Raw genomic sequence first — 26,519 nt, 5'->3', positions numbered from 1 at the left:
GGCCAGAAGCATACAAATAAAACGCCAAGACAGAGGTTGAAATGATATGTCTTTATATAGCTATTCTGATGGACACGTGGGGGAATTCGAGGGCTGTGATTGGATGGTCGCACACATCCCTATTGCGATCATCAAAGGATAACGCTACGGAAGTTGGTAATTTTTTGCCGATATCTGAACGATATTGGCAATAACAAAGACGCATGGTTCCGGTTTCTTCCACGTGTATAAAGTACACGCATACCTCGCCAGGTTTGTTTCTGTGACTAGTCGACAGACGATGCCATTTGCTTTGTGGTGTTGTTTTTGTTGTTGCTTACTGTACATGACAAACATTACGTGTAAAATCCAGTTCTTTAACAGGCAACAAACCTTGCAAAGTTCAAGAAGCTGCAATCTGAAGCGACCTATCTCTGATTCTAGCAGACGATCTTTCCTATGTTTAACACAAAATCAGCTAACTCTCCTGTCACATAGAACGTCCATTGTATAGTGCAATGTTGAAATGAAGTTACCGGTCTGAAACATTTAGTCGTTTCTTCTGAGGCAATCCTTGTTCTCTTATCATCTACAGATTTACCGCAGTCTTCATCACAGAAGTCAGACTTTCGAACATTCAATATACGTAAGCAAGCATGGTACGTCATGACGTCATGATTCCTAGCATATTGACGTAATGCTAAACATCCGGTTATTTCGAGTCTTCTCCGTAATACTTGTCCGTGGGTTTTTCAATGTTCGGTGATTTCCGTGGCTTCATGCGCAAAGGAATAAGCGCACTATAACCATCGTCTGCAATCAACGACATAGAGCATATTCTGGTAGTTGTTGCCGACAAAAACATGATTTTAACACAGAATATAATGTCAGAATAGCTATATAAACGATATTGTGTTTTCAGCGTAGCAATAGGGTCCGATATTTAGACTCGAACAAGCATAATGCGACTCGTCTTCAACTCGTCGGCATTATACTTGTCTCGTCTAAATATCGGACCCTATTGCTACGCTGAAAACACAATAGCTGTTAATATCTCCGTGCTTCACAATATCAAACTACAAGTGACTATACCCGCAAAAAAACATACTAACATCTTCTACGTAAATGACTGGGAATCAGTAAAATAAAATAACAACAACACAACATCTAAGTTAAGGCATACAATACACATAATAATAATGATAATGATTTGCATTAATCACATGTAAACACGATTTATATGGAAAAAAGAAGCATTCCTGAGGAGAATAGATACACTGAGCACAAAAAGTTAAGGATATTTTTTCAGTGGTTAAACAGCAACTTTTTGGTCAGAAATAGACGTGTATTTGAAGATTAGTCTTTCTTCTGCTCAAAAATGTGTTTCTTGGATCTGAGCATTATTTGGGTTGACGTCACAGGTCCTTGACCACGCCTACTCAAACAAATGGCGTTTTTTGACGGCATGATTCACTTTCAACCGTGTACATATATACCTATGTAAAGCTAGTCCACATTGACATTTACACACACACGAATGATTGGACCTATGTGAACCATAAGATGTATTGAATTTGCATCAGACAGTTTTGACAAAAACAGGTGTCCGTTCGTACCACTTTCATCAAATTGTTTCCGTTCGTACGCGTTATATGACGTTCGTGATTTTGGTTGATGCAAATTCAATACGTCTTATGGTTCACATAGGTCCAATATTACTCGTAGGCGTGCGCTGTGCTATATGACGACCATTTGAACACACATAACTTGTAGTAGGGTCCTGTTTCTCCCTTATCAAACGAATGTGTACGAACGGAAACGCTTTTGGTACGAACGGAAACATGCACTTTTGTACGAACGGTATCATGTGATTTTGTACGAACTGAATCATGGCGTATGAACGGAATCGGCATGTTTTCAAAAGACAAGTGATTGTACAAAAGCCATGGGTTTCTATAAACTTCTGTTCAAGCGAAATGTCTTAACAGGCAATGGTTTTGGTGATCATATGCAAATCAGGGCGAGGAAAACAAAAAAATGTTAAAAACTTAGGCAATTCTGCCCCGTTTGGCCCGAGTGTGTTATCATGAGGATTACTACGTCACGCTCATAAGAAAAATACCTATCTCAGTGATAGGCATTTCTGTAGTGAAACTACAGGGGAAGCTACTGGAAGGGTATGTATCATGTGTTAGAGAGTACAAACTCTCAGACCATCGGAAACCATTGCCACGGTAACATAAGCAAAACTGCCGATCTCGTTTCTTGAGTTAGGCTCTTTTTCTGTATTATACAGGAAGACTTGTTTTGAGAATGTGGAGGTATGCAAAAGCTCTTTGAGGGTTGTTATGCAGTTTTGCAGATTGAAAATGTTGTGTCAGCTCTTTATCTCACGTTTATCCCGTGGTAACTGCTCGAGGTAGGCAGTGTGCAACTTATAACTAAAATGAAATAGGCAGATTGTTCAGAAACCAAAGAAGGTTTTTTGCGTTTTTCTCAAAACACCAAAACATGACATAGGCAATTATCTGATGACCTTGGTACTTATCGTACACATAGCCCAACCAATTAGCTACCTAATTTTTGCAATATCACAAAAGTGCGCAGCTAACACGACTTACCGCCACGTTTTTTCCCCAAGCAAGTGCCGCAAATGAGGCTGTATGAACAGAAACATCCTGTGTACGAACGGAAGCATCCGGTGTATGAACGGAATCAGTTGACACACCGTGCTAATTCTTAAAATAATTCTGACGGTCAACACAGCCAACACACTAGTCACAGTCCATTTTGATGAGCAACTGAGGTACTCTCTGAGGGTCTCTTTTTTAAGTGATCACGATCAACTCAGGAGGAAGAAACCAACAGAGGAAAAAAGGAAATCATTTACATTAAAAGCAGAAAAATACAGAATCACATGTACCATTATTACCTTGCCTACCTGTAACTTTGACGTCACGTGTGACGTCATCGCTGTCGTTGCGATGTTCAAATAACATCCTGCAAGCTTAATCTACATTCAGTAACTACATAAACTAAATTGTACTGCTTTGTCACCTTCACATGAAATTCACCAGAGTGTTTTGTTTTACACATGAAACGTAAAACCGACAAAAACAGTTCACAACCGATTTTTTGGGTAAAAATTTAAGAAATATGACACACATTGTCCATCGCGGATACATTTGATCATCTAACTTTGAATTGAGGAGCAATTCGGAGGATAAAATGCAATTCAGATAAAACCCAGCACTAGCTGAAAATATAAGGGTGCGCAATCAAAGGCGTAATTTGTCTAAGAAAAGCTAATCACAAATTAACTGTCTCTCAAAATAATGTTTTTACGTGTATCTTTTTAAATACTGCACCTACGTGTTGATCAGGCATTTGCCTATGTTATAACATACATATCAAGTCCATCAAATTGTATTCCAACCTGTCATAATGAGATCAAAAGACTTTCCGGGCAGAATTTTGACTTTCAAAATTAGGGGGTGCACTTCTATTATGAACTCTCACAATTTGTGTTTAAGAGGTATTTCCAAACAGGTACCTGCTACAAGAAGCCCGATGATTACACTTTCCTCTGACTAGTATTTAATCAGACTGTGTCTAATGAAACGTCCTCAGGGAGAATTGACATTATCCAGAAAAGTAAAAACGGCATGACGTAACAGGCTATATCCCAGCGAAGCTGGAGGTATCCCACGAACCCAATTCACGACTTTTTTTGACTGACCTTTCGAAGATCATGGGGGCTGCCATTTTGGTTTTTGTTCCATTATGATTTCCAGTAAAATATCTTCCGGTTTACACTGACTCCCATTCGTTCTCATTTTGGTAGCCACTGACTATTATCGTATCGTATGTGTCGTTATCTCATATTTTAACTGTGCCAGAGTGCACAGTCGCAATCCCCTTCACGGTTGTCAATCCACGTTCTCTTCTTCTTCTTTCTACTTTCAGCAAACCTTAATAAGTGGAATTAAAACCTGCTAGGGGTTTTAATCGGACGTTTGTTTAGGAACATTAACTCAAGTCTGAATCGTGTAAGTTAAAGCATTCCCAGTGCAGAGATAACAATGTGAAACCTTACTTTCAGGATAGTGCCAGAGTCTCCGCGCTGGTTGGTGTCCAAGGGTCGAGTGGACGAGGCCATGGTTACCTTGAGCAAAGTAGCGCGTGTTAATGGGAACTCTCTACCAACGTCTCTTGCTGACAAACTGAAGGGAGGCAACACGCAGAACCAGCAGGATGGTGCCATCAGCCCACTTGTCATCTTCAAGTACCCAGTGTTCTTCGTCCGCTTTTTGGTCATCAGCTTTAACTGGTCAGTGCTTGCGTGTGGGGGTGACAATGGTGGAAAGTTAGGGTGTATAGTGGTTGATGCGATGTAATGGTGAAAAGAAAATGTGAATGTGTGTGTGTGTGTGTGTGTGTGTGTGTGTGTGTGTGTGTGTGTGTGTGTGTGTGTGTGTGTGTGTGTGTGTGTGTGTGTGTGTGTGTGTGTGTGTGTGTGACAGATAGAGATAGAGAGATTTAGTCAGAGAGAGAGAGCGAGAGAGAGTGTGTATACGTTTGTGTCCCTGCTTGTGTGTCAGAATTTGTGTCTGCCTGTGACTATGCAAGTGCATGGTTTCGTAGTACGTACGTGTGCTTCGTGTTTTATTCATGAACATGCTTTGCCCATACCGTTCACTGTCTGTCTGAAGGGTTTTGTTTTAGAAAAGACAATTACCTTTTTTTTTTTTTACCTACATTGGTCAAGGTCCCAGCTTGAAACGGTTTCCTCATTTTTGCAGAATGCGCATACTCTGACTCTGTATCTGTCCAGTCTGGTTGTCAGCTGTCTGTCTGTCTCGTGCGCGAGGCCAAAAGAAATTATTTCAATAAACTTGTTTCTGAGAAGAAAGATACAGCTTCGTTATGGAGAGCAATAAACAAAGTTAGTGCCAAAACAAAAACCAGACCATAGAGAACCATAGCAGGAAAGTAGTGGTCGTGTCGATGAAAGAACCAATCGCTGCACAGGGCTGTTGACCTTGTAAGCAAATTAGCAGGTCAAGTTGCTGGGTTTTCCCGTTTGTGGTTACTCGCGGTGTCACGACGAAAAAGGGATACTGGTTGAAATTACCCCACAGTCACTACAGTGGAACCCGCTTATAAAAACATCCTGGGGAAAACATTTTTGCTTTCTTATATCCGTTTTGTTTTACCCGGAGACTCCGGATATAAGAAATGTTTGCTCTTATCCGAGGAAAAGCTAATATCATATTTTTGTTAATGCATTGCATTATATGCCCGCAGGAAGATGCATGAAAATGTATGTGATAAATGAATGTTTATGTTTGTTATTCTATATCGTTGGCATAAGTATGTGCGTGCGAATTAATATGTGTATTTTAATGTGTTATTCCCGACTTGTAGTAGGGTTTGGGGCATAACACATGGTGGCCGCCATTATTAGTCAATCAATCAATCAATTAGTCTCGGCTTTCCCATGTGTGTGTGGGGCCTCAAACCTCCTGTTAGAAAACACGTGGACAAGAATTAAGAAAAATGTCGTCGCAGTCGCGTCAAATGTATCATTACGTCATGTATTTTACACAAAGGGACGTAATCGCTTCTCGATTTTTCCTCAAGCTGAACTGAGTGACTGGGAGTCTGTCCCTGTCTCTGCGGGAAGAATAATCGGAAATGGTGAAATATGTTTACAACGGGTTTAAGCATGTGAGAATTATATGCGAGGACGTTTTATTGAGGAAATACTTTAGCAAAGTGAGTGGCTGCAGCTTGGTTACGGTGTACATGAGTTCTGTGTGCTGATCAGTCTTACAAAGCAAGCCATGTGTAAAGTTCCACGTGTTTTTGTTCCACGTGTTTTCTAACCGGAAGTTCTTGTTCCCCCCACAAATCCTCCTACAAACCGTATGGCCTTTACCTTTGGTCTGTCAATAATGCTGGATCACGCGATCCTGCAAGTCGTGAATCGAGAGATTGAGAAGAAAAAAACAACTTACAAAATCGAACAGGAGGCTGAGTTGCTCAGGTAAAACAAAGAATCATGCACGCACAGAGACGAGCATGCAAACCCGAATATGTACGCATTGGGAAGGCAAGAACTTGGAATATATTTTTGTGTATGCATAAGAACCAACGAAGCACCCTCCCCTTTCCTCTCGCCCCCCACCCCCCCCCCCCCCCCCCCCCTGCCAGGTGCACAAATGCATGCACGCACTCACTCACCGACGGCACGTAGACACGTACTCAGTCAAACCACCAGCAAAGCACCTCATGCTTTACCGACGCCCACCCCACCCCCAAACCCCCTTCAATAACACACACACACACACACACTCACACACACACACACACACATAAACACACACACACACACACGCGCGCACACACACACATAGGGCCTACGATAGTTTTCGGCAATGGTTCTCTTTTTCTTTGCTGGTTGACCTTCAACAGCATGGATAACAAAAGATTGCGCTTTGCGTCTGAGGATGCAAAAATGAACAGGCACTTGAAGGAAACACTTGCTTAAAAGCATACTCAGCTTCACGTAAACCACCAGTTTCTGGTCACAGACACTGTCAGCCTTTTACACACAGTAAAAAAGCCCTTTCGTTAAAACACTCACCGCTTGAGAACATCCTAGGTGTCCTCCTTAAAGAGCGAGCATTTTTCAAAGAATCTATTTTTGCATGACCAGCAGGACTGTCTAATACCACAATCGGACGCCTCCATTAGGCGCTAGAACTAACTTTTAAAATCTAAATAATAAATTGACAGCTTGTAACACAAACATTCTTAAATTATGAAGATTTCTTTTTTCATCAAGACAAGATCAGTACAACTCGAAGTTTTGAAAGTTTTAAAACGCAAGGTCGTGTGGCAGACGAATTTTCTGCATATCACTTGCTTCTTTGAAGCCAACCGCCGCCGATAAGTTCGTGTGACTCGCAGTCGTTTTTTGGCTCACATAAGTGTAGCCTATGCGATGCTAACTTTTGTCTGTCTGTGCGTGCGTGCGTGCGTATGTATGTATGTGTGTATGTATGTATGTATGTATGTCTGTGGTAGAAACTTTAACATTTGACTGAACACCGAAATACTAATTTTACCTGGTTATTATTCAAGCAACAGCTTCAAAGTATTGAAGCAATGATCAACATTTCGTCGGCACGTATGTAGTTAAAGAAAACGGGTGGTGGGGTTTTTTTGGGGGGGTAAAAACAGGTGACTGATTTGTGTCGTGTGTGGTATGTAGACCAGGTCAGGGGTCAAGGTTAGGTCAGATTGCGTGAAGGATTGTGGTATAGATACAGTTATCACCGAGCTGCAGTTTGCCGATTCGGAGAAGACGATTTCACATTGTTCGGTTTCGTAGCTCCAGAAAAATAGATAAGGGGATTTCCTACAGGTTAATCTGCACAGCGTGTTTCCAGTGTCTGCGCGAGGAAGCGCTGTCGAAAGCGCAGTGTCGATCTGTCCATCTGGCAGTCGTGTCCCCGTAAGTAGGCTACAGACAGACAGATCTAGATCTAGTGCCTCGCACTCTTGCACCGTGTCACCTATGCTTACTGTGTGTGTGTATGTGTGACGGAGTGATTGAGTTTGTGTTACTGTTTGTCGATTTCTTACGTGAGCCTTGAAGGCTTCGCCTCTTGTTGCATTTTTGATTCAGAGGTACACGATTACGTGTTATTGCAGATACAGCGAGTCGCATTGAAATCACAAACTGACGACGAAATTGTGGGGAAAAAAAGGAAAGTGTGTGACACGGGTCCACGATGTCTCAGGGGTAAAATAAACCACGAAATCTGATGTGTGATTTACGCAAGCTAAATAGCCATTCAAACGAACTGTGTCATGTAATGGTGTTAAATGCTATTGCGAGTGTGTTCCGTAAGTTTACATGTAGAACTGCTTTTTTTGTGAGAAGATTTAAATCGTTCTGTAAACCATTTGAGGCAGACTGGGCCTTTAAAGTTCAAGTGTTGTAATTATTCTGCACAGTAATTTAACAACATACAAAGGAAAAATTTGAACACACCAAATTTCCATTCAGGTGCCTGTCTAGCCCTTCCAGTCAGTCTGGATCACATCCGGTGCGAGCATTGCAAAAACTGTAAATCTAAATTGAGTTTCTTTCCTATATCCGAGGAAATTGTGTCAAGAGAGATACCAACTCCTTTCTTATAACCGGTGCCTTCTTATAAAGGAGCGTGTCTTATTCGGAGAATTTTAAGTGGAAGAAAGAAGGCATTTCAAGAAGGTAGGGAAATAAAAAGTCTTTTTCTTGTAAGCGATGTTTCTTATAAACGATTTTCTTATAAGTGGGTTCGACTGTAATTGCCAAAGGTGACAAATCTTCAAGAGCTCAGATCAATTAAAGACACAACCAAAATGAAAGTAATGCACACACATCTTTGCCTGAATCACAGAGCAAATGCAAAGGTGCGTTCGTTAAACTTGCAGTTTTCACGACAAAGTTTTCAATGGGCGGGGCGATTTTGCCTGTGTTATGAACTGCTAAAAATAGCAAGGACTCTGCCATGTTACCTTTTTTCAATCGGCGGTCGTGATTCGCATGTGTCAACGGGCGCACGCATGCGGACTCGACGAAAGTGCAAATACTAGCCATAAAACCCATACGACAAAGACTGTGCAGGAATGTACTGAAATTGTTTATTGGTGCTTTGCGGTGCTTGATTCTTTTAATGTGACCGAATTCGGACGTCACGCAACCACCACCGTCGAAGACGCAATATATCCCGAATGATTTTTAATAATTATGTTTTAGCTCTTCCTGATAAACTCTTGGAGTCCGTCGCGATATAACCTTGTACGGTTGAAAACGACGTTAAACACCAAATAAAGAAAGAAAGAACTCTTGGAGTCTACCTATAGTGAAAATAACAGTAGTGAATATGAATGCCCACCAGTTCTTCAATAATGTTGCCAGTCCAATCTAAAAGAAACTAAACCTTTTAAAATCCCGCACAATGCACTCCACGAAGTCGAGCGGTTAATAAATGATTAGAGTAATAAAAAGTCCATGTGATCCGATAACATAACTGCTCTCTTACTCAAGTTAGCGTTACCCTTTCTTTTTGAGCCCATTAGGTATGCTTATAATTTATGTATTGACCAAAATGTGTTTTCAGAAATATCTAAAACCGCAAAAGTAATTCCACTTCCCAAAACAAAAGACTTAACCGACATATACAATTTTAGGCCAATTTTGCTTATTATCTATTTTATCAAAACCATTAGAAAAATATGTGCATGTACATGTACATGCTTCAGGACATGGAAAGCCGTTGTCTCTTCACTTTATCCCAATTAGGATTTCGCCCCAAACATTCATGTCAAACAGCTCTCGTTAAACTATGCGATACATGGCTCTAACCATTCGAAAACAGTCGGAGCCGTCTTCCTTGATTTCAAGAAAGCGTTTGATATTATTAATCACACAACTCTTTTTGGAGAAATTATATTGTTATTTAGGCAATTTATGCTGTCAATGCTTTTGTTCTTATTTAGCCGACAGAATGGTAACCGTTCTACAAAAGGAAAGATGATGGCACGGCGTCCCACAAGGATCAGTTTTAGGCACACTTTTATTTTGCATTTATATTAACGATCTAATGACCTTTTCACAGTCGACTCATCTCTTTACACGTCCGGTAGAAGTTTACAGACTATTGTAACCTCTCTTCAAACGAGTTTGAACGACATATCTTTTTGGTGTAAACATAACTCTATGATTAAACACCCTGGCAAAACTATAAACATGGTGATTACTACACGACAAAAACATAATGAATGCTGTATTAAAGTGGAAGCCCCACAAGGCCCACATCAACCGTGTTACAAAAACCTTGTCTAAAAACCTATTCCTCCTCTCCAAATTAAAGCATTATGCAGATTATACCTCAGCACTAAAGTTGTTTTATTTTGATCATATTTTACCCCATCTGAGTTATACCTCTGGACACACTTTGGGATGGTTGTAACGACGTTCACTTGAACAAAGTGAATTCTCTTCACCGTCGCACAGCTAAACTTATCATGCCGGGTCCGCACACACCAACAGATCAAAAGCTTAGTAGCCTACAATTTGTATCCCTCAAAGATCAGTTATTTTTGTTTTCTTTAATAAGGCTGTTTTAATGTTTAAAGTGAAAATAAACGAAACTCCACAGTACATGCAATCATTATTTCAAAAAGCAGCAGACAGGTATAGAACCAACAAATTCATTTTTCCACTACCGCGACGCAAAAGAAACGCTACTGCTGCAGTGTTGTTTAGTGAATTCAATATGACAATCATCCGTCCGAGTCAACAACAAGAAAACTTGATGAGCCGAAACGAAGACCCTCCTCCAGTCCTGATGGCATGCTGCTGGGCTAAGGCCAGGCGATCTAGGTGGTAATGAGCTGTGGGCGTGCTGCTGGGCCCAGGCCAGGCCACGCGATCTCGGCGGTGGTGAGCTGTGAACATGCTGCCGGGCAAAGGCCAGGCGATCTACGCGGTGGTGAGCTGTGGGCATGCTGCCAGGCCCAGGCTAGGCGATCTCGGCGGTGGTGAGCTGTGGGCATGCTGCCGGGCCCAGACCAGGCGATCTCGGCGGTGGTGAGCTGTGGGCATGCTGCTAGGCCAGGCGAACTATGCGATGGTGAGCTGCCGGCATGCTGCTGAGACAAAGGCCAGGCGATCTAGGCGATGGTGAGCTGCGGGCATGCTGCCGGGACCAGGCCAGGCGATCTCGGCGGAGGTCAGCTTTCAGGACAAGATTCGACGTCGAGCAGGACCCTGATTGACCAGGGCCCGTATGCATGAGGAGGATGTCAGCAACACTGGAAGTGGGAACTCCCGAAATTTTAACTTTCCAACTGTTCACTATGCATGAACGCCGGAGTGGTGACTTCGAGAGTATTCGGTCAAGGTCGCGAAAATTGGGGGAATCCTAACTAGTACGCATGCGTTTGTTAACGGTAAGCTTGCCACTAGAAGAAACAAATCTCATCGCGTGTTCAAAAAGGCGAACGTTGAGTGCGCTGTAGTACTAACAGCGTTATTGCTGGGTTTTTTTTTAATGGTTAAACGAAAGGGTCGGTTCAAACCTGTGATGATTGTCTTGGAATCGAATGACTGTCTATGACAAATGACTTTGTTGGCTTGAATGTTAGGTGAAGAGTAAATGATTATGTTGAATTTTTTTTTATTTTATTTTTTTTATCTCAGCTGCTTGCTTCAACCTTTTTTTTTCTTTTTTGGTTGTTGCGGGGAGTATCCCTCTTCATTGATCTTTTTTCTTTTCTTTTTTTCTGCTTTTTATATTAATTTTTCTACTTTAAATGTACCTATATCGTTAACAATAATATTTCTAAATGTATTTTAAACACGCCCAAAAAACTTCCTTTACGGTAATTTTTAATAATCATATTATATTTTTTACAAATCACTTTATCCTCAATGCATTTCCAAGTGAACATAATTTTGGGGCAAAAAAAATAAAAAATCAGTATAATCAATTTCGTTCTCACAATAAGTACAACAATTACTGTATGTTGAACTTGTGTTTAATAATTTTATATCGGTAAAACTCTTTGTTGGACAAACATAGATTAGTTATAGGGAAACTTTGGGTTACTGGTAAAGTTTAAAAGGAAGAACATTATGCAGTAGACCGTAAATAACTAAGTTTAGTTTGTTTGTTCGTTCATGGGCTGAAACTCCCACGGTTTTTACGTGTATGACCGTTTTTACCCCGCCATTTAGGCAGCCATACGCCACTTTCGGAGGAAGCATGCTGGGTATTTTCGTGTTTCTATAACCCACCGAACTCTGACATGGATTACAGGATCTTTTTCGTGCGCACTTGGTCTTGTTTCAAGCGTGTACACACGGGGGTGTTCGGACACTGAGGAAAGTCTGCACACAAAGTTGACTCTGAGAAATAAATCTCTCGCCGAACGTGGGGACGAACTCACGCTGACAGCGGCCAACTGGATATCCAGCGCGCTACCGACTGAGCTACATCCCCGCCCACTAAGTTTAGTGACTTGTTCCTTATTTATTAGGGAAATGTCTGTCAAGAAGTTTAGAAAAGACAATACTATTCATCGGTGTTTTAATTTGTTTTCCCTCGTTAATTTTTTTTTTATTACGATGGCGATGCATGGTTATGTACAGTTAAAAGTCAAGATTCGATTTTTTTTTGAAAGCATAGGAATTTCTTTACGCGTTTAAAAAAAATTAACACAGAGGCAAAAACCGGTTGTTGCAGTCTGAATGGAATTGAGGTCTATTAAGAAAAAGTTTAATTAAAAAAAAAAAACATTGTAACTCCCAGCGGCTGTTAGGAAACGCTGCTGTTGCTGAACTTTGGTTCAGTTTTGTGTGTTGCATGTAGTTGACTTATTTGTACTTTGTGGGAAAGTACCGATATTATATTTTGTAAACACAATATTTATGTTTGAACGAGAATGCAGGTGAACTTTCTAGTCCTGTCAAAACAAGTTGTTTACCACGTTGTTTTGAGTCGTGGGTTCGTGGCGTTCGCTCGGATTAAGTGCGTCGGCGCTTTTGATGTACGTCACAGAGAATGTCACTATTCTAGTCCATTCTATTCATCTAATTTTAGTTGTATCATGTTCGGTCTGGAATATTCTCGAGATTGAGTATTTACTATATAGGCCAGCGTGATTTGTATGTTAAAAAGCTTCTACTTTGAGTTCTGCTACGATGTGCAGTTGTATGTATGGAATGCTAAATAAATCCTCGAACTCAATTTGACGAGTTGTTTTCTGCTGCTGCGAAGACGGGCGACGTAGAATAAAAGAACACAACTATACGACGTTTGAGAACTTGTGGCAATCTTAAGTGTCGTGTAACAATTGGGGGCCAAGCCGGGATCTACGTTTAACGCCAAGGGTTTTCCAGCAACAAGGACCAGTGTCAAGACAGTCACAGGAGGTAGCCATCAATCGGGTGTATCCTGAGGGATCAGTATTGAGACTACGGAACCCTGGATTCGGCAATGGGCAAAAAAAAAACTTCGTCAACGAGAGACGGTGCTAATAATTTACTAAACAAAGATTCGTCTGTGGAACACTTGTACATGGTACCTCTGTGGATAATGGCAACATGTAAATTAAGAATACTCGGAAACAAATGTTTTAACTAAAAAGCATTACGCCTACACAGTCTAGAGACATTCGAAAGATGGAAGGGGGTGAGGGTTCGCAGTGGTGGGGGTGAAAGGCTTGTGTTTACTCTTCGCCGCCCCAATGTTAGTTTACCTGGTTTTTGCCGAGTGTGTTCTTCCCCTTTCTTTTTCTGTATTTCTATTTGGTACTCAGCGACTCACACACACACTTCGCACTCATCTGTGCCCGTATGCTTATGGGGGAAGTTCGCGAAAACTCCCGAAGTTTTAAATGACATCGGAAGAACTTGCCTCACTTTCGTATGCATAGGCCGGAAGAAAGGCTTACTTCGAAGCAAAGCGAGGAAATAATTGATGGTAGTTTGCGACAACTTCCTACGTTTTGAGCGACATCGGAAGTACATCCTCAATTTCGCATGCATGGGACGGAAAAAGTGCTTACTTTTGAAGCAAGCGAGGAAGTAAGTGAGGGTAATTGTACTACAGCGAAACCCAGGAGTAAACACGCCGCTTCCAAAGTTTCTCAGTGCAAAATAGCAGGGCTTTTCTTCGGTTTTTCATATAAAACCGATCTAATGCAAATGAAAGTCCCAAAGAGAGAAAATAGAAAGAAAAGTCGTATCTCGTGCGTGCATTTCGTGTAAATTTCCCTGAATACAAACCTGAGTTGTCAGCTTTGACTTTTGTTCGTTCTGGGTCACTGGCCACCAATCTTAAAATTTCTATGTAAATGGGCGTCTTTGTGTGCATGTGTGAGTGTGTGTTTGTGTGAGAGTGTGCATGTGCGTGTGTGTGTGTGGGTGTGTGTGTGTGTGCGTGCGTGCGTGTGTAGGTGTGCGTCTGTTCATTCATTCATTCGTTTGCAGTGCACGCGCGCACATGTGTGTGTGTGGGGGGGGGTGGGGGGGAGGGTGTGTGTTTGTGTGTGTGTGTGTGTGTGTTCGACGGTGTGTGTGTGTGTGTGTGTGTGCGTGTGCGTGTGTGTGAAAGTGTTTGTATGTATTTGTGCGAGTGCCTGCCTGCCTGCCTGCCTGTGCGTGCGTGCGTGCGGGTATAATTGTGCGTTTGTTTGTGTGCGCGTGCGTGAGTGTGTGTGTGTGTGTGTGTGTGTATGTGTGTTCGACGGTGTGTGGTGCACACAAACACACACACACTATTATGAGCTGATTATTTGCGCCTCGATATTTTATTTATTTTCTTACGTTTTATGTTGTTTGTTGTGATTCACCACACCCGAGTTTCTGGAAATTGAGATAATAAAGTGTTCTATGTCTAACACACATGCACACACGCGCGTAGGATAAACAAATCCAATCTTGACTTTCAACTTTACATAAACATACATCCTGTTCACAATTAACGAGGACAAACATAATTTACTAACACCTAAGTACAACAATTTATCTTTTGTAAAAATTTGGACACACATTTTCCCAATTAACATGAAAGTTACTGAACTTATCTTCTTTTCACTACACCTTATATCTTGATTCCCCAAAAAACTTGAGTTCTGCTTTTTTAAATTGACCAGTAGCCCAAAACTTTCGCTCTAACCAAACAGTTTTACCGATACACAATCATAACAAAACAAAAAAAAGAGGTTTAACATAACCGACTTCGCTACCACATAAACAAAAAAAGTTTTATTCTCCCCAACATTCTGGTCAACAAAATCATTATTACAGAGTCATTCAATTTCAAGACAATCATCACAGCTTTGAACAGACCATTTCGTTCAACCAGTCAAAAACAACAACTATAGTAAAAGCTACAGCGCGATCAACGTTCGCCCATTTACGAACTCGCGATGAGATTTGTTTCTTCTGGTCGCCAAGCCTACCGTTCACAAACGCATGCGCACTAATTGGGATTCCCCCAATTTCCTCGACCTTGACCTCAGGACTCTCGAAGCCACTACTTCGGCGTTCAAGTTAGCTCGTGCATACCGAGTAGCTGGCAACTTTGCTTCCAAAGTTCCCACTTTCAAAGTTAATTTCATCATTTATACGACGATATCGCATCTTAAAGGTCCTTACCCATCTAAAAGAAACCTCCAACGCATGCTACAATTGCCTGACATTCTGGTTTTAAAGGCAGCTCATTGGGAAATGAGCTCACCTTGCACCATAGACACGAACTGTGACATTCTTGTTTAATTTAGGTGAAAAGCTTGAAACAGAGGGGCTTAAAACCGACAGTACGATCATTTACTGACCGAAAAAAACGTGCTCGAGTCATTCGGCGAAGGTGGTGAGCTTTCAAACTACCACGACTGAATAACTGATAAAACATCTTTGTATAGAGCTTTTTCTAGACGAGTAGCATAGTGCAGTGGTTACGGATTCGGAATTTCAATCCGACGCTCTGGGTTCAAGTGCCGCTGGGAGCTACAAACAAAAAAAAAAAAAAATTTAATTAATCTTTTTCTTAATAGACCTCAATTCCATTCAGACTGCAACAACCGGTTTTTGCCTCTGTGTTAATTTTTTTCAAACGCGTAAAGAAACTCCTATGCTTTCAAAAAAAATCGAATCTTGACTTTTAACTGTACATAACCATGCATCGCCATCGTAATAAAAAATTAACGAGGGAAAACAAATTAAAACACCGATGAACAGTATTGTCTTTTCTAAACTTCTTGACAGACATTTCCCCAATAAATAAGGAACAAGTCACTAAACTTAGTTATTTACGGTCTACTGCATAATGTTCTTCCTTTTAAACTTTACCAGTAACCCAAAGTTTCTCTATAACCAAGCTATGTTTGTCCAACAGTTTTACCGATATAAAATTATTAAACACAAGTTCAACATACAGTAATTGTTGTACTTATTGTGAGAACGAAATTGATTATACTGATTTTTTTTTTTTTTTATTTTTTTTTGGTGCCCCAAAATTATGTTCACTTGGAAATGCGTTGAGGATAAAGTGATTTGTAAATATATAATATGATTATTAACAAGAGGCGAAGCCTTCAAGGCTCACGTAAGAAATCAACAAACAGTAACACAAACTCAATCACTCCGTCACACATATACACACACAGTAAGCATAGGTGACACGGTGCAAGAGTGCGAGACACTAGATCTAGATTTGTCTGTCTGTAGCCTACTTACGGGGACACGACTGCCTGAGATGGCCAGATCATCGACACTGCGCTTTCGACAGCGCTGCGCTTCCTCGCGCAGACACTGGAAACACGCTGTGCAGATTAACCTGTAGGAAATCTCCTTTGGTATCTTCTTTATCTATTTTTCTGGAGCTACGAAACCGAACAATGTAAAATCGTCTTCTCCGAATCGGCGACCTGCAGCTCGGTGATAACTTGACTGTATCTATACCACAATCCTTCACGCGATCTGACCTAACCTTGACCCCTGACCTGGTCTACATACCACACACGACACAAACCAGTCACCTGTTTTTACCCCCCCCCCCCAAAAAAAAAAACCCCACCACCCGTTTTCTGTGGATACACACTTTAACTACATACGTGCCGACGAAATGTTGATCATTGCTTCAATACTTTGAAGCTGTTGCTTAAATAATAACCAGGTAAAATTAGTATTTCGGTGTTCAGTCAAATGTTAAAGTTTCTACCACAGATATACATACATACATACGCACGCACGCACGCACGCACGCACGCACGCACGCACGCACGCACGCACGCACGCACGCACGCACAGACAGACAAAAGTTAGCATCGCATAGGCTATACACTTACGTGAGCCAAAAATTACTGTAAAGGAAGTTTTTTGGGCGTGTTTAAAATACATTTACAAATAGTATTGTTAACGATATAGGTACATTTAAAGTAGAAAAATTAATATAAAAAGCAGAAAAAAAGAAAAGAAAAAAAGATCAATGGAGAGGGATACTCCCCGCAAAAAAATAAAAAATAAATAAAATTAAATTAAAAAAAAGGGTTGAAGCAAGCAGCTGAGATAAAAAAAAATTTAAAAAAAGAAGTTCAACATAATCATTTACTCTTCTCCTAACATTCAAGCCAACAAAGTCATTTGTCATAGGCAGTCATTCGATTCCAAGACAATCATCACAGGTTTGAACCGACCCTTTCGTTTAACCATTCAAAAAACAACAGCAATAACGCTGTTAGTACTACAGCGCGCTCAACGTTCGCCTTTTTGAACTCGCGATGAGATTTGTTTCTTCTGGTGGCAAGCTTACCGTTAACAAACGCATGCGTACTAGTTAGGATTCCCCCAATTTTCGCGACCTTGACCGAATACTCTCGAAGTCACCACTCCGGCGTTCATGCATTGTGAACATAGTGGAAAGTTAAACTTCGGGAGTTCCCACTTCCGAAAGAGGCCTCTACTTCCAGTGTTGCTGACTCCCTCCTTATGCATACGGGCCCTGTTTTCCGTAGTGCAAGCTTTACCTAGCGCAATACTTATATTGACGTGTTATTTCCCAATTCTGTAAATGCTTAAAGATAACTACCGAAAGTGTTAATCATATATTCAATCAAGGATTTCCAGTAAACACACACACACACACACACACATGCGCGTACGCACGCACGCACGCACGTACGCACACACAATGTAAAACACACACACACACACACACACACACACTAGATTGATGCCACATGGCCCCTCACTGGGGAGGAGTTTGACCACCGGTTTTCTTAGAAGTATACAGGTTTTATTTAAAGTCCTCGAGTATTATTCGCTGCCCCATTAGAAAGAAATTCCCCACACCCTTGGACTGCCACACCTACCCAACGGCTGCTTTGTTCAACAACAGCCTCAGTTTTATCAGTCAGTTTGCTTTACCAATACTGTCCATACATATCAGCATTTAATTTGCTTTTGGAATACTATTTTGGACAGATAGCAGAAGCAAAACCCGAGCTTTAAGCGACTTTGGATTGCGAGATTAGTTTTAGGGGGTGCCTCTAATCATTCATTGTACTTCTTTCACACAGGCAAATACAATTGTTTTAGTTTTTCCCCCAACACTTCAATTATAACAACAAGTCCTTAGTAGGTAACAACCTGTAGGCCATTAAAGCTTTATCACTGCAGGGTTCGCAGCTCAGTCGGTTGCGTGTAAGCCAGTTCGTCGCCATCAGTGTGGGTTTGAACCCATGTTCAGCGAGGGAATTATTTTACGAGACTCAACTTTGGCGAGACTCTATTATGTGTCCCCATTTTTAGTTTTGTTGTTGTTGTTAGCCGTAACGAGAGAGTCAAAAGTTAGTTGTTATGATAATTGTGTGTGTGTGTGTGTGTGTGTGTGTGTGTGTGTGTGTGTGTGTGTGTGTGTGTGTGTGTGTGTGTGTGTGTGTGTGTGTGGTAGGGGAGTGATCAGCATGACGTACTACGGTCTCAGCCTGAACGTGGCCAATCTGAGTGGCGGTGTACGTGTCAACTTCATCGTGTCCTGCGTCGTGGAGTTGATCGGCTATGGCACTGCGGTCGTCCTGCTGGACCGCTTTGGCAGGAAGAAGGTGCACACCACCTCCATGCTGATCGCGGGGCTCGCCTGCCTGCTCACCATCTTCACCGTTATGTTTGCTGGCAATGGTCAGTGCAGGTCTCTTAACACCTATCCGTCAACAAATTATTGTCTGCAGTAAATCATCTCTGGCATTTAATAGGGTGTCGTCTGATATTATCGTAAAATTTCACGTGTACGCTATGCCGAGAACTCAGGACGGAGTCGGCCCGATTAAGAGTAGGGGGGATAACTGGCCCGACAATGATCGAGCAGCCTTGCTGAACAAGTAAGCGTGGCACGATTCGAGACCAATTTTGTTGTTTAACTCGGTAGACATTTCTTGTCTGGATTTAAAGGTAGGATACAGCTTCACTGTTGACTATTTTTGTTTCTATCTGCACGGTTAGTATTTGCGCTTAATTTGTTTTCAATGCTCAAATTGTGTCGATCGAGCGCGGGAATTGTTTCTTTGTGGATTTTTTCAAATGAGCGGGTCCACATTGCACACTCAGAGGGTCCCTTGCTGTTCTGTAAAGCACCCACTGACAAAACTGGCTTTTCGGTATTTTTTAGATAAAGAGTGTATTTATCTGACAGCATTTGAAGTGTCATTCTTTCCAATAAAACACGCTAATATTGTGAATTCAATTGTTTACTGTGTCTTCATTATTTTTAGCGTGATAAACAAAAAGGGCCCCTGCTTGAACGTTATAACATTTAGCGGGTCACCTAGAATCACCTAGAATCAGTCCACCAATGTGGTGAATTGAAATGGTAATAAAATTGTAAATGACATCGCTTCCAGTATTCACTGGTAGCCGCCAAATGTGAGATCCTATGCTCGTAGCACTACAAGTGCGGCTTCTCATACTGATCATTCTTATATGAGTAAATGCTTTGGGGATGAGGGACGAGGAAGACAAATTCTGGGGGTGTTTTTACATTTAGTCAAATTTGACTAAATGTTTTAAAAATAGACGGGGAATCGAGACGAGAGTGGTATTGTGTGTGTGTGTGTGTGTGTGTGTGTGTGTGTGTGTGTGTGTGTGTGTGTGGTATGTGTGTGTGTGTGTGTGGTATGTGTGTGTGTGTGTGTGTGTGTGTGTGTGTGTGTGTGTGTGTGTGTGTGTGTGTGTAGATCGATTCCGAGAAAACTACTGGACTGACCTTCATGAAACTTCACATGATAGTTTCTGGGTATGATATCCCCAGATGATTTTTTTCTTTTTACCGATAAATATCTTTGATGACGTCATATATATGGTATTGAGTGAAAGTTGAGGCGGCACTGTCACGCACTCATTTTTCGATCAACTTTATTGAAATTTTGGTCAAGCAATCTTCGACGAAGCCCGGACTTCTGTATTGCATTTCAGCTTGGAGGCTTACAAATTAATTAATGAGTTTGGTCATTAAAAATCTGAAAATTCGAATTGAATTTTTTTTTTAAATCGATTCAAAAATAATGTTATCTTCTTTATAATTATTTCCTGATTCCAGAAACATGTAGATATGCTAAATTCAGATTTAAAAACAAGCTCAGGAAATTAAAATATGAAAATTCTAATTAAAATTTAAATTTCATAAATCGATTTAAAAACAATTTTAGCTGATTAATTATCATTTCCTGATTTCAAAATCATATTTTATTGATATTTTATGTTTGGATTGAAAACCAGCTCACAAAGTTAAAAAGAATACAAAAAGCGCTTGTCACTTTCTGAGCTTGAACGTACGTTTCACCGCGACCGCGGGGTATGAAATCGACAACGCTCATGAGCATTGTCTTAGTTTAAAATGGGGTGAGTTCAATTTCAGTCTCTGAGTTCGACAATTTGACTAAATGTAGACTTGCTTTCCTGTTTACGATGCCAAACATGTCTTTTTTGAGATCATGACATACAGTTCATTACTTTCCTTTAAACTAATCATGTGTATGCCCCAAACCGTTCATGGTCAAGGTCTTTCAGTGAAACAGTCATATTCGTGTACTAAATACTAATTCGAAACAGATAGACTGCTAATATTCCAAATCAAGAAACAAACAACACCAAATCTGCACTCAAGACATTCCTTTTTTCCAAATAATCCATGCATTCTACACTGCCCACCCCCATCCCACCCTGAATAACTGTACATATTTAATGGTTGATGGTGTGTGTGTGTGTCAGTGACTTTAAGTCTCCGTGTGTGTAAATGAGTGTATGTGCGCCTTGAGTAAATGTTGGTGAGATATGTGCGCGTTACAAATATTCGTATTATTATTATAATTTAACCAAATTTAATTATTATTTTAATTTTATTATCTTTTTTTATTATTATTCAAATCTGATTCGTTTGAAATATGTTCGTTTATCTCCAGTGGATTGTATCTTTGTTTTCAGATCTCCAGTGGATAACCACAGCTCTTGCCATGATTGGCAAGCTTGGGGTGTCATCTTCTTTTGCCATTATCTATCTGTACTCAGCCGAGCTTTATCCGACGGTGCTAAGAAACTTTGGCGTGGGCTGTGGTTCCATGTTCGCTCGAATGGGGAGCATGATTTCGCCGTATATTGCTGATCTGGTGAGCTGACAACATCAGTTTTCTCTAATGTTTTTGCTTATCTTCTGTGCTGCCTTATTCTTTCTTTAATAATCTATTTATTTACTGATCTATCATTTCCATTGTTACTTAATTTAACATCACAGTGCGTTGTGAGATTAAGAGAAAGATTTATCGATCGAAGCGCTTAGTTCAATAATTGTTTTCGATATTTATCAAAAACACAAAAGAACAGAATTTGATGGATCGTATTTTTCTAGACGGGCTTGGGAAAGTTGAACTGCATTGCCAGGTAAATTTGGGTTTATTTTAACAAAGACAAGTGAGCGCGCACATTTCGTGGCTAGATCACAGTTGTAGCACGTGCATCACTGGTTTTCGTCCTGGACCGTCTTGCACCGATTTCATGGGACTTTAAAAACTGCCCCTTTTTTAAAAAGAAAACCTCTCCTTTTTTTCCGCCTGTTTAGCATGACACAGTAACGCTGCCTGCCAAAACTATAGAAGGACTCGCTGCCCTTTGGTGAGTACAAAAAACTCACGTTTCAATCAAGTTGTCAAACCCTTGATTTTTGGCGAATATTTTAAAGATTGTTTAACATTTTATGACTGGTCCTTAACTTTTTTTGAAGAGTATATTTACATAACATATTTACACTCTTCCAAAAAAGTTAAGGATCGGTTGAAAAAACGGATCTAAACTCGGAGGCAAAAGAAACGCAAATAAAGGATGCGTTAATTAAACCTTTATAGACTTGACATAAAAAGAAAATCATGATACGAGCATGTTCTGCAAGTGTTGTTTTAGTGGTCTCATCTTGTCAGAACCGTGTTTGCCGTTATCTGGGTCACACGCGAGGTCTTGTTCACGGGGATCCCAAACCATCATGGGGACAACTTTCAGCACATGCAAAATGTGGAAAAGCAGATTTTCGTGTTCAGAGTCAAATCAAATCAAATCAAATTTTATTTTACGAGGGTTTGCAGAACTGAAAAACGACAGGTCCGTCACACGCCCGCAGAACTGAAAAAATCGCTGAACTTGCTTGCTGGCCGCTGCGCTGCTACTAATGACTTCGGTCCTCGCTCTCTCTCTCTGACTCCCTTATCTGTTACCATTGTTTCATTCCAGATGCTGTTCCCTCCAACCCTCTTCCATTCCCCGCATTCGTTCCCACGGGACTCTGCTATCACTTCCTCCTGCATTACCTCAACACCTCCTCCCCCCCCCCCCTTTTTAGCTGCATATCTGTCTCGTTTGAATAGAGTTTATGGTCGCTGACCGCTCCCTCTAAACTCACACTTAAACTACTCACTAATGCTTCCCCCACCCCCCCCCCCCCACCCCCCCCCCCCCCCCCACCCCCCGGAACCTGGTAAATCGGCGTCCTCCTCGGCGTCCTTTTGCCTGGAAGCGCTTTTGCCTGGAACCTGGCGATGCCGGCGTGTCCGGATCTGGCGAAGACCTGGACAGCGGTTTGCTAACAATAACATCCTGCAGCAGGGTGAACAGAGTGTTCAGGCAAGCTGTACCGAACTCACAAAACTGTTACAACATTCATTTCTGCGACACAGGCGCGATGCCGAGACTATCACCAGATCAGCGCCAACAGGCGATCGGGAGACTTGATGCCGGACAATCAGTTCAGCAAGTTGCTAGGGCATTTGGAGTAAATGTCACCACGGTTTATCGCCTGCAGCAACGTTTTCATGTCACTAACAGTACCTGCGACTTACCAGGACGTGGCAGACCCCGGGTAACAACAGCCCGACAAGATCGCCATCTTGTCCATCAACACCAGCGAGATGCATTCGAAACTGCCGCCAACACAGCCCGTAACACATTCGGGGTGTATAGACAACCCGTCAGCGCCAGAACTGTACGCCGACGCCTTGGTGGGCAGAACCTGGTAAATCGGCGTCCTCCTCGGCGTCCTGTCTTGACAGCACAGCATCGCCTGGATCGTCTGGCCTGGGCCCAGGAGCATGCCCACTGGCGCCATCGGGACTGGCGGAGGGTTCTTTTTTTGAACGAGAAGCGCTTTTGCCTGGAACCTGGCGATGGGCGTGTCCGGATCTGGCGAAGACCTGGACAGCGGTTTGCTAACAATAACATCCTGCAGCATGATCGATGGGGAGGTGCCAGCATCATGAAATGGGGCGCCATTGGTGTCAACCAGCGAGTGGGACCTGTCGTCTTTCAGAACGTCGGCCAAGGTCGTAGGAATGGTGTCAATGCAGACCGCTACATCAATCAAGTCCTGCGTCCCTATGTGGTTCCATTTGTCCAGAGGCACCGGAACTGCCTGTTCCAGCAAGACAATGCCCGTCCCCATACTGCACGTGCTACCCAGGACTTCCTGCGTCACAACAGCGTGAACCTTCTGCCTCATCCTGCTCGATCTCCGGATCTCAACCCAATCGAACACTTTTGGGACATCATGCAAAGAAGGATTAATGCCCTTGCCCGGAGACCCCGCACAGCAGCAGAATTGCGTGCTGCCGTGACCCAGTTGTGAGCTCAGGTCCCTCAGCAGCAAATTAATCACCTCGTCCTCTCCATGTACCGGAGGTGCGCCACAGTCATCAACGCCCAGGGAGGAGCAACACACTATTGACTTTCAACAGTCTTCAAACAGTGTTCAGTGGAACATGGCACGTCATGCTCTCATCCCAATACACTTTTCCGTATGGTTTTTGTATCGGTCAATTCGTTTCCTTGTTATTGTTAACCCGAAATAATTAATTCGACATTAAAATTCATGTGTAACCCATCTTCGCTGCAGCATTTGCGTTTCTTTTGCCTCTGAGTTTAATTATAAAAAAATTACCAAAAATTTAAACATCGACATAATAATTAAAAGATTAATGTGTTTGAATTAACAAATGAACAATGAGTCTTGACCTAGAATTTTGTTTGGCAGGCAGTTATTTTCTTTTTGTGGGACTTCTCAAAAGCTTCTGCATTTTGGAAGAAAAATGGTGTTTTTTATAGCCCCATGAAATTTGCGGAACGCATGCCAGGGCAAAAGGTTGTGATGCACGTGCTACAACAGGGTCCTGGCTATGAACACCGCTCATCAGCTTGTGTTTAAAGGTTGACACGCTGACACAATTATGCACAGTAGCAACATGCCCCCACGAAGGAAACTGAGCGATTTGGATAGAGGAAGGGCAATAGGATGGCTACAAGACGGTGTTGCTGCCAGGCAAGTGGCCCAGAGGCTTGCAGTGGCTCCCTCTGTCATCATCAGACTAAAACAGAGATTCCACGCAACTGGAAGAGTGCAGGAGCGACACCGTTCTGGTCGGCCGAGAGTCACCACACAAAGAGAGGCTCGCTTCATTCAGAGGCAACAAAGAATGGCTACGGCAAACAACATTAGGCAACGCCTACAAGCTACCACCAACACTGTTGTTAGTGATCAGACGATCCGAAACCGCTTACACAACTTTGGCTTGCGTGCAAGGCGTCCAGTTCGAGGAACAACCCTGACTGCTAATCACCGAGCAGCTCGCCGAGCCTGGTGCACTCAACATGTCAGCAGTGGGCTCAAGTGTTGTTTACAGATGAGTCCCGCTTTCGCTTGGAACCTGCTGATGGTTGCATCCGAGCGTGGAGGCGTCGCGGAGAGCGCTTCGCAGAAGGCGCTGTTCTGGAACGACAGCGTTTTGGCGGAGGCTCTGTGATGGTCTGGGGAGGGATCAGCACACGTCTAAGGACACCTCTGTACCATGTAGTGGGCAACTTGACCGGTGTCCGCTACCAGAATGAGATCCTGCAACCCCTGGGCCCGTATGCTTATGGGGGAAGTTCGCGACAACTCCCGAAGTTTTGAGTGACATCGGAAGTACTTGCCTCACTTTCGTATGCATGGGCCGGAAAAAGGGTTTACTTCGAAGCAAAGCGAGGAAGTAACTCAGGGTATTTTGCGACTACTTCTAAAGTTTTGAGTGACATCGGAAGTACATCCTCACTTTCGCATGCATGGGACGAAAAAAGAGTTTACTTTGGAAGCTAACGAGGAAGTAAATGAGGGTAAATGTACTACAGCCAGACCCAGTAGTAAACACGCTACTTCCACAGTTTCTCAGTGCAAAAAGGCAGGGCTTTTCTTCAGTTTTTCATATCAAACCGAGCTGACGCAAATGAAAGTCCCAAAGAGAGAAAATAGAGGGAAAAGTCGTATCTTGTGCATGCATTTCGTGCAAATTTCCCTGAATACAAACCTGAGTTGCCAGCTTTGACTTTTGTTTGTTCTGGGTCATTGGCCACCACTCTTTCATTCCCGCTTATACGAGGGGGTTATCGTGTTTCTATGAAAATGGGCGTCGTTGTGAGCATGTGTGTGTGTGTGTGTGTGTGTGCGTGCGTGCGTGTGTTTGTTTGCGTGTGTGTGTGGATGTGTGTGTATGTGTGTGTGTGTGTGTGTGTGTGTGTGTGTGTGTGTGTGTGTGTGTGTGTGTTCGAGTGTTGAAGTGTACGTTTCTGCTATTTTTTTGTCATTGCTTTATCTGTGTGTGTGTGTGTGTGTGTGTGTGTGTGTGTGTGTGTGTGTGTGTGTGTGTGTGTGTATGTGTGTGTGTGTGTGTATTTGTGCGAGTGCCTGTCTGCCTGTGTGTGCGTGCGTGCGGGTATAATTGTGCGTCTGTTCCTTCATACGTTTGTTTGCGTGTACGCGCGTGCCGTGTGTGTGTGTGTGTGTGTGTGTGTGTTTGTGTGTGTGCGTTAGTGTGTGTGTATGTGTGTGTGTGTGTGTGTGTGTGTGTGTGTGTGTGTTCGATGTTATGTGTGTGTTCGACGGTGTGTGTGTGTGTTCGACGGTGTGTATGTGTGTGTGTGTGTGTGTGTGTGTGTGTGTGTTCGACGTTATGTGTGTGTTCGACGGTGTGTGTGTGTGTGTGTGTGTGTGCACCCACTCCCCACACTATGATGAGCTGACTATATTTGCGCCTAGATATTTTATTCATGTTCTTACGTTTTATGCTGTTTATTGTGATTCACCACACCCGAGTTTATCGTAATTGAGATAATAAAGTGTTCTATGTCTATGTATATGTCTAATACACATGCACACACGCACGTAGGCTACAAAAATCCAATCTTGACTTTGAACTTTATATAAACATACATCCTCTTCACAATTAACGAGGACAAACATAATTTACAAACACCTAAGTACAACAATTTTTCTGTTTTAAAAATTCGGACACACATTTTCTCAAATAATATGAAATTCGCTGAACTTATTTTCTTTTCACTACACCTTATATCTTGATTCCAAAAAAATGGAGTTCTGCTTTTTCAAATTTACCAGTAACACAAACTTTCG

The 26,519-nt window shown here is 42.1% G+C and overlaps 1 protein-coding gene across 1 annotated transcript in view; it reads left to right on the top strand.

The window, feature by feature from the left end:
• Positions 1-26,519, top strand: part of LOC138962494 (organic cation transporter protein-like) — a 171,152-nt gene that overhangs the window by 130,275 nt on the left and 14,358 nt on the right. The window contains exons 8-10 of the mRNA XM_070334337.1: positions 4,082-4,309; positions 18,501-18,727; positions 21,026-21,207. Coding sequence (XP_070190438.1) covers positions 4,082-4,309; positions 18,501-18,727; positions 21,026-21,207 — 637 coding nt within the window. The remainder of the gene's footprint in view (positions 1-4,081; positions 4,310-18,500; positions 18,728-21,025; positions 21,208-26,519) is intronic.

This window comes from Littorina saxatilis, linkage group LG3 (genome assembly GCF_037325665.1).
Source record: "Littorina saxatilis isolate snail1 linkage group LG3, US_GU_Lsax_2.0, whole genome shotgun sequence".
Classification (NCBI taxonomy): domain Eukaryota; kingdom Metazoa; phylum Mollusca; class Gastropoda; order Littorinimorpha; family Littorinidae; genus Littorina; species Littorina saxatilis.
Note: the sequence above shows the minus strand (reverse complement) of the source record. Positions and strands in the feature narration are given on the sequence as shown.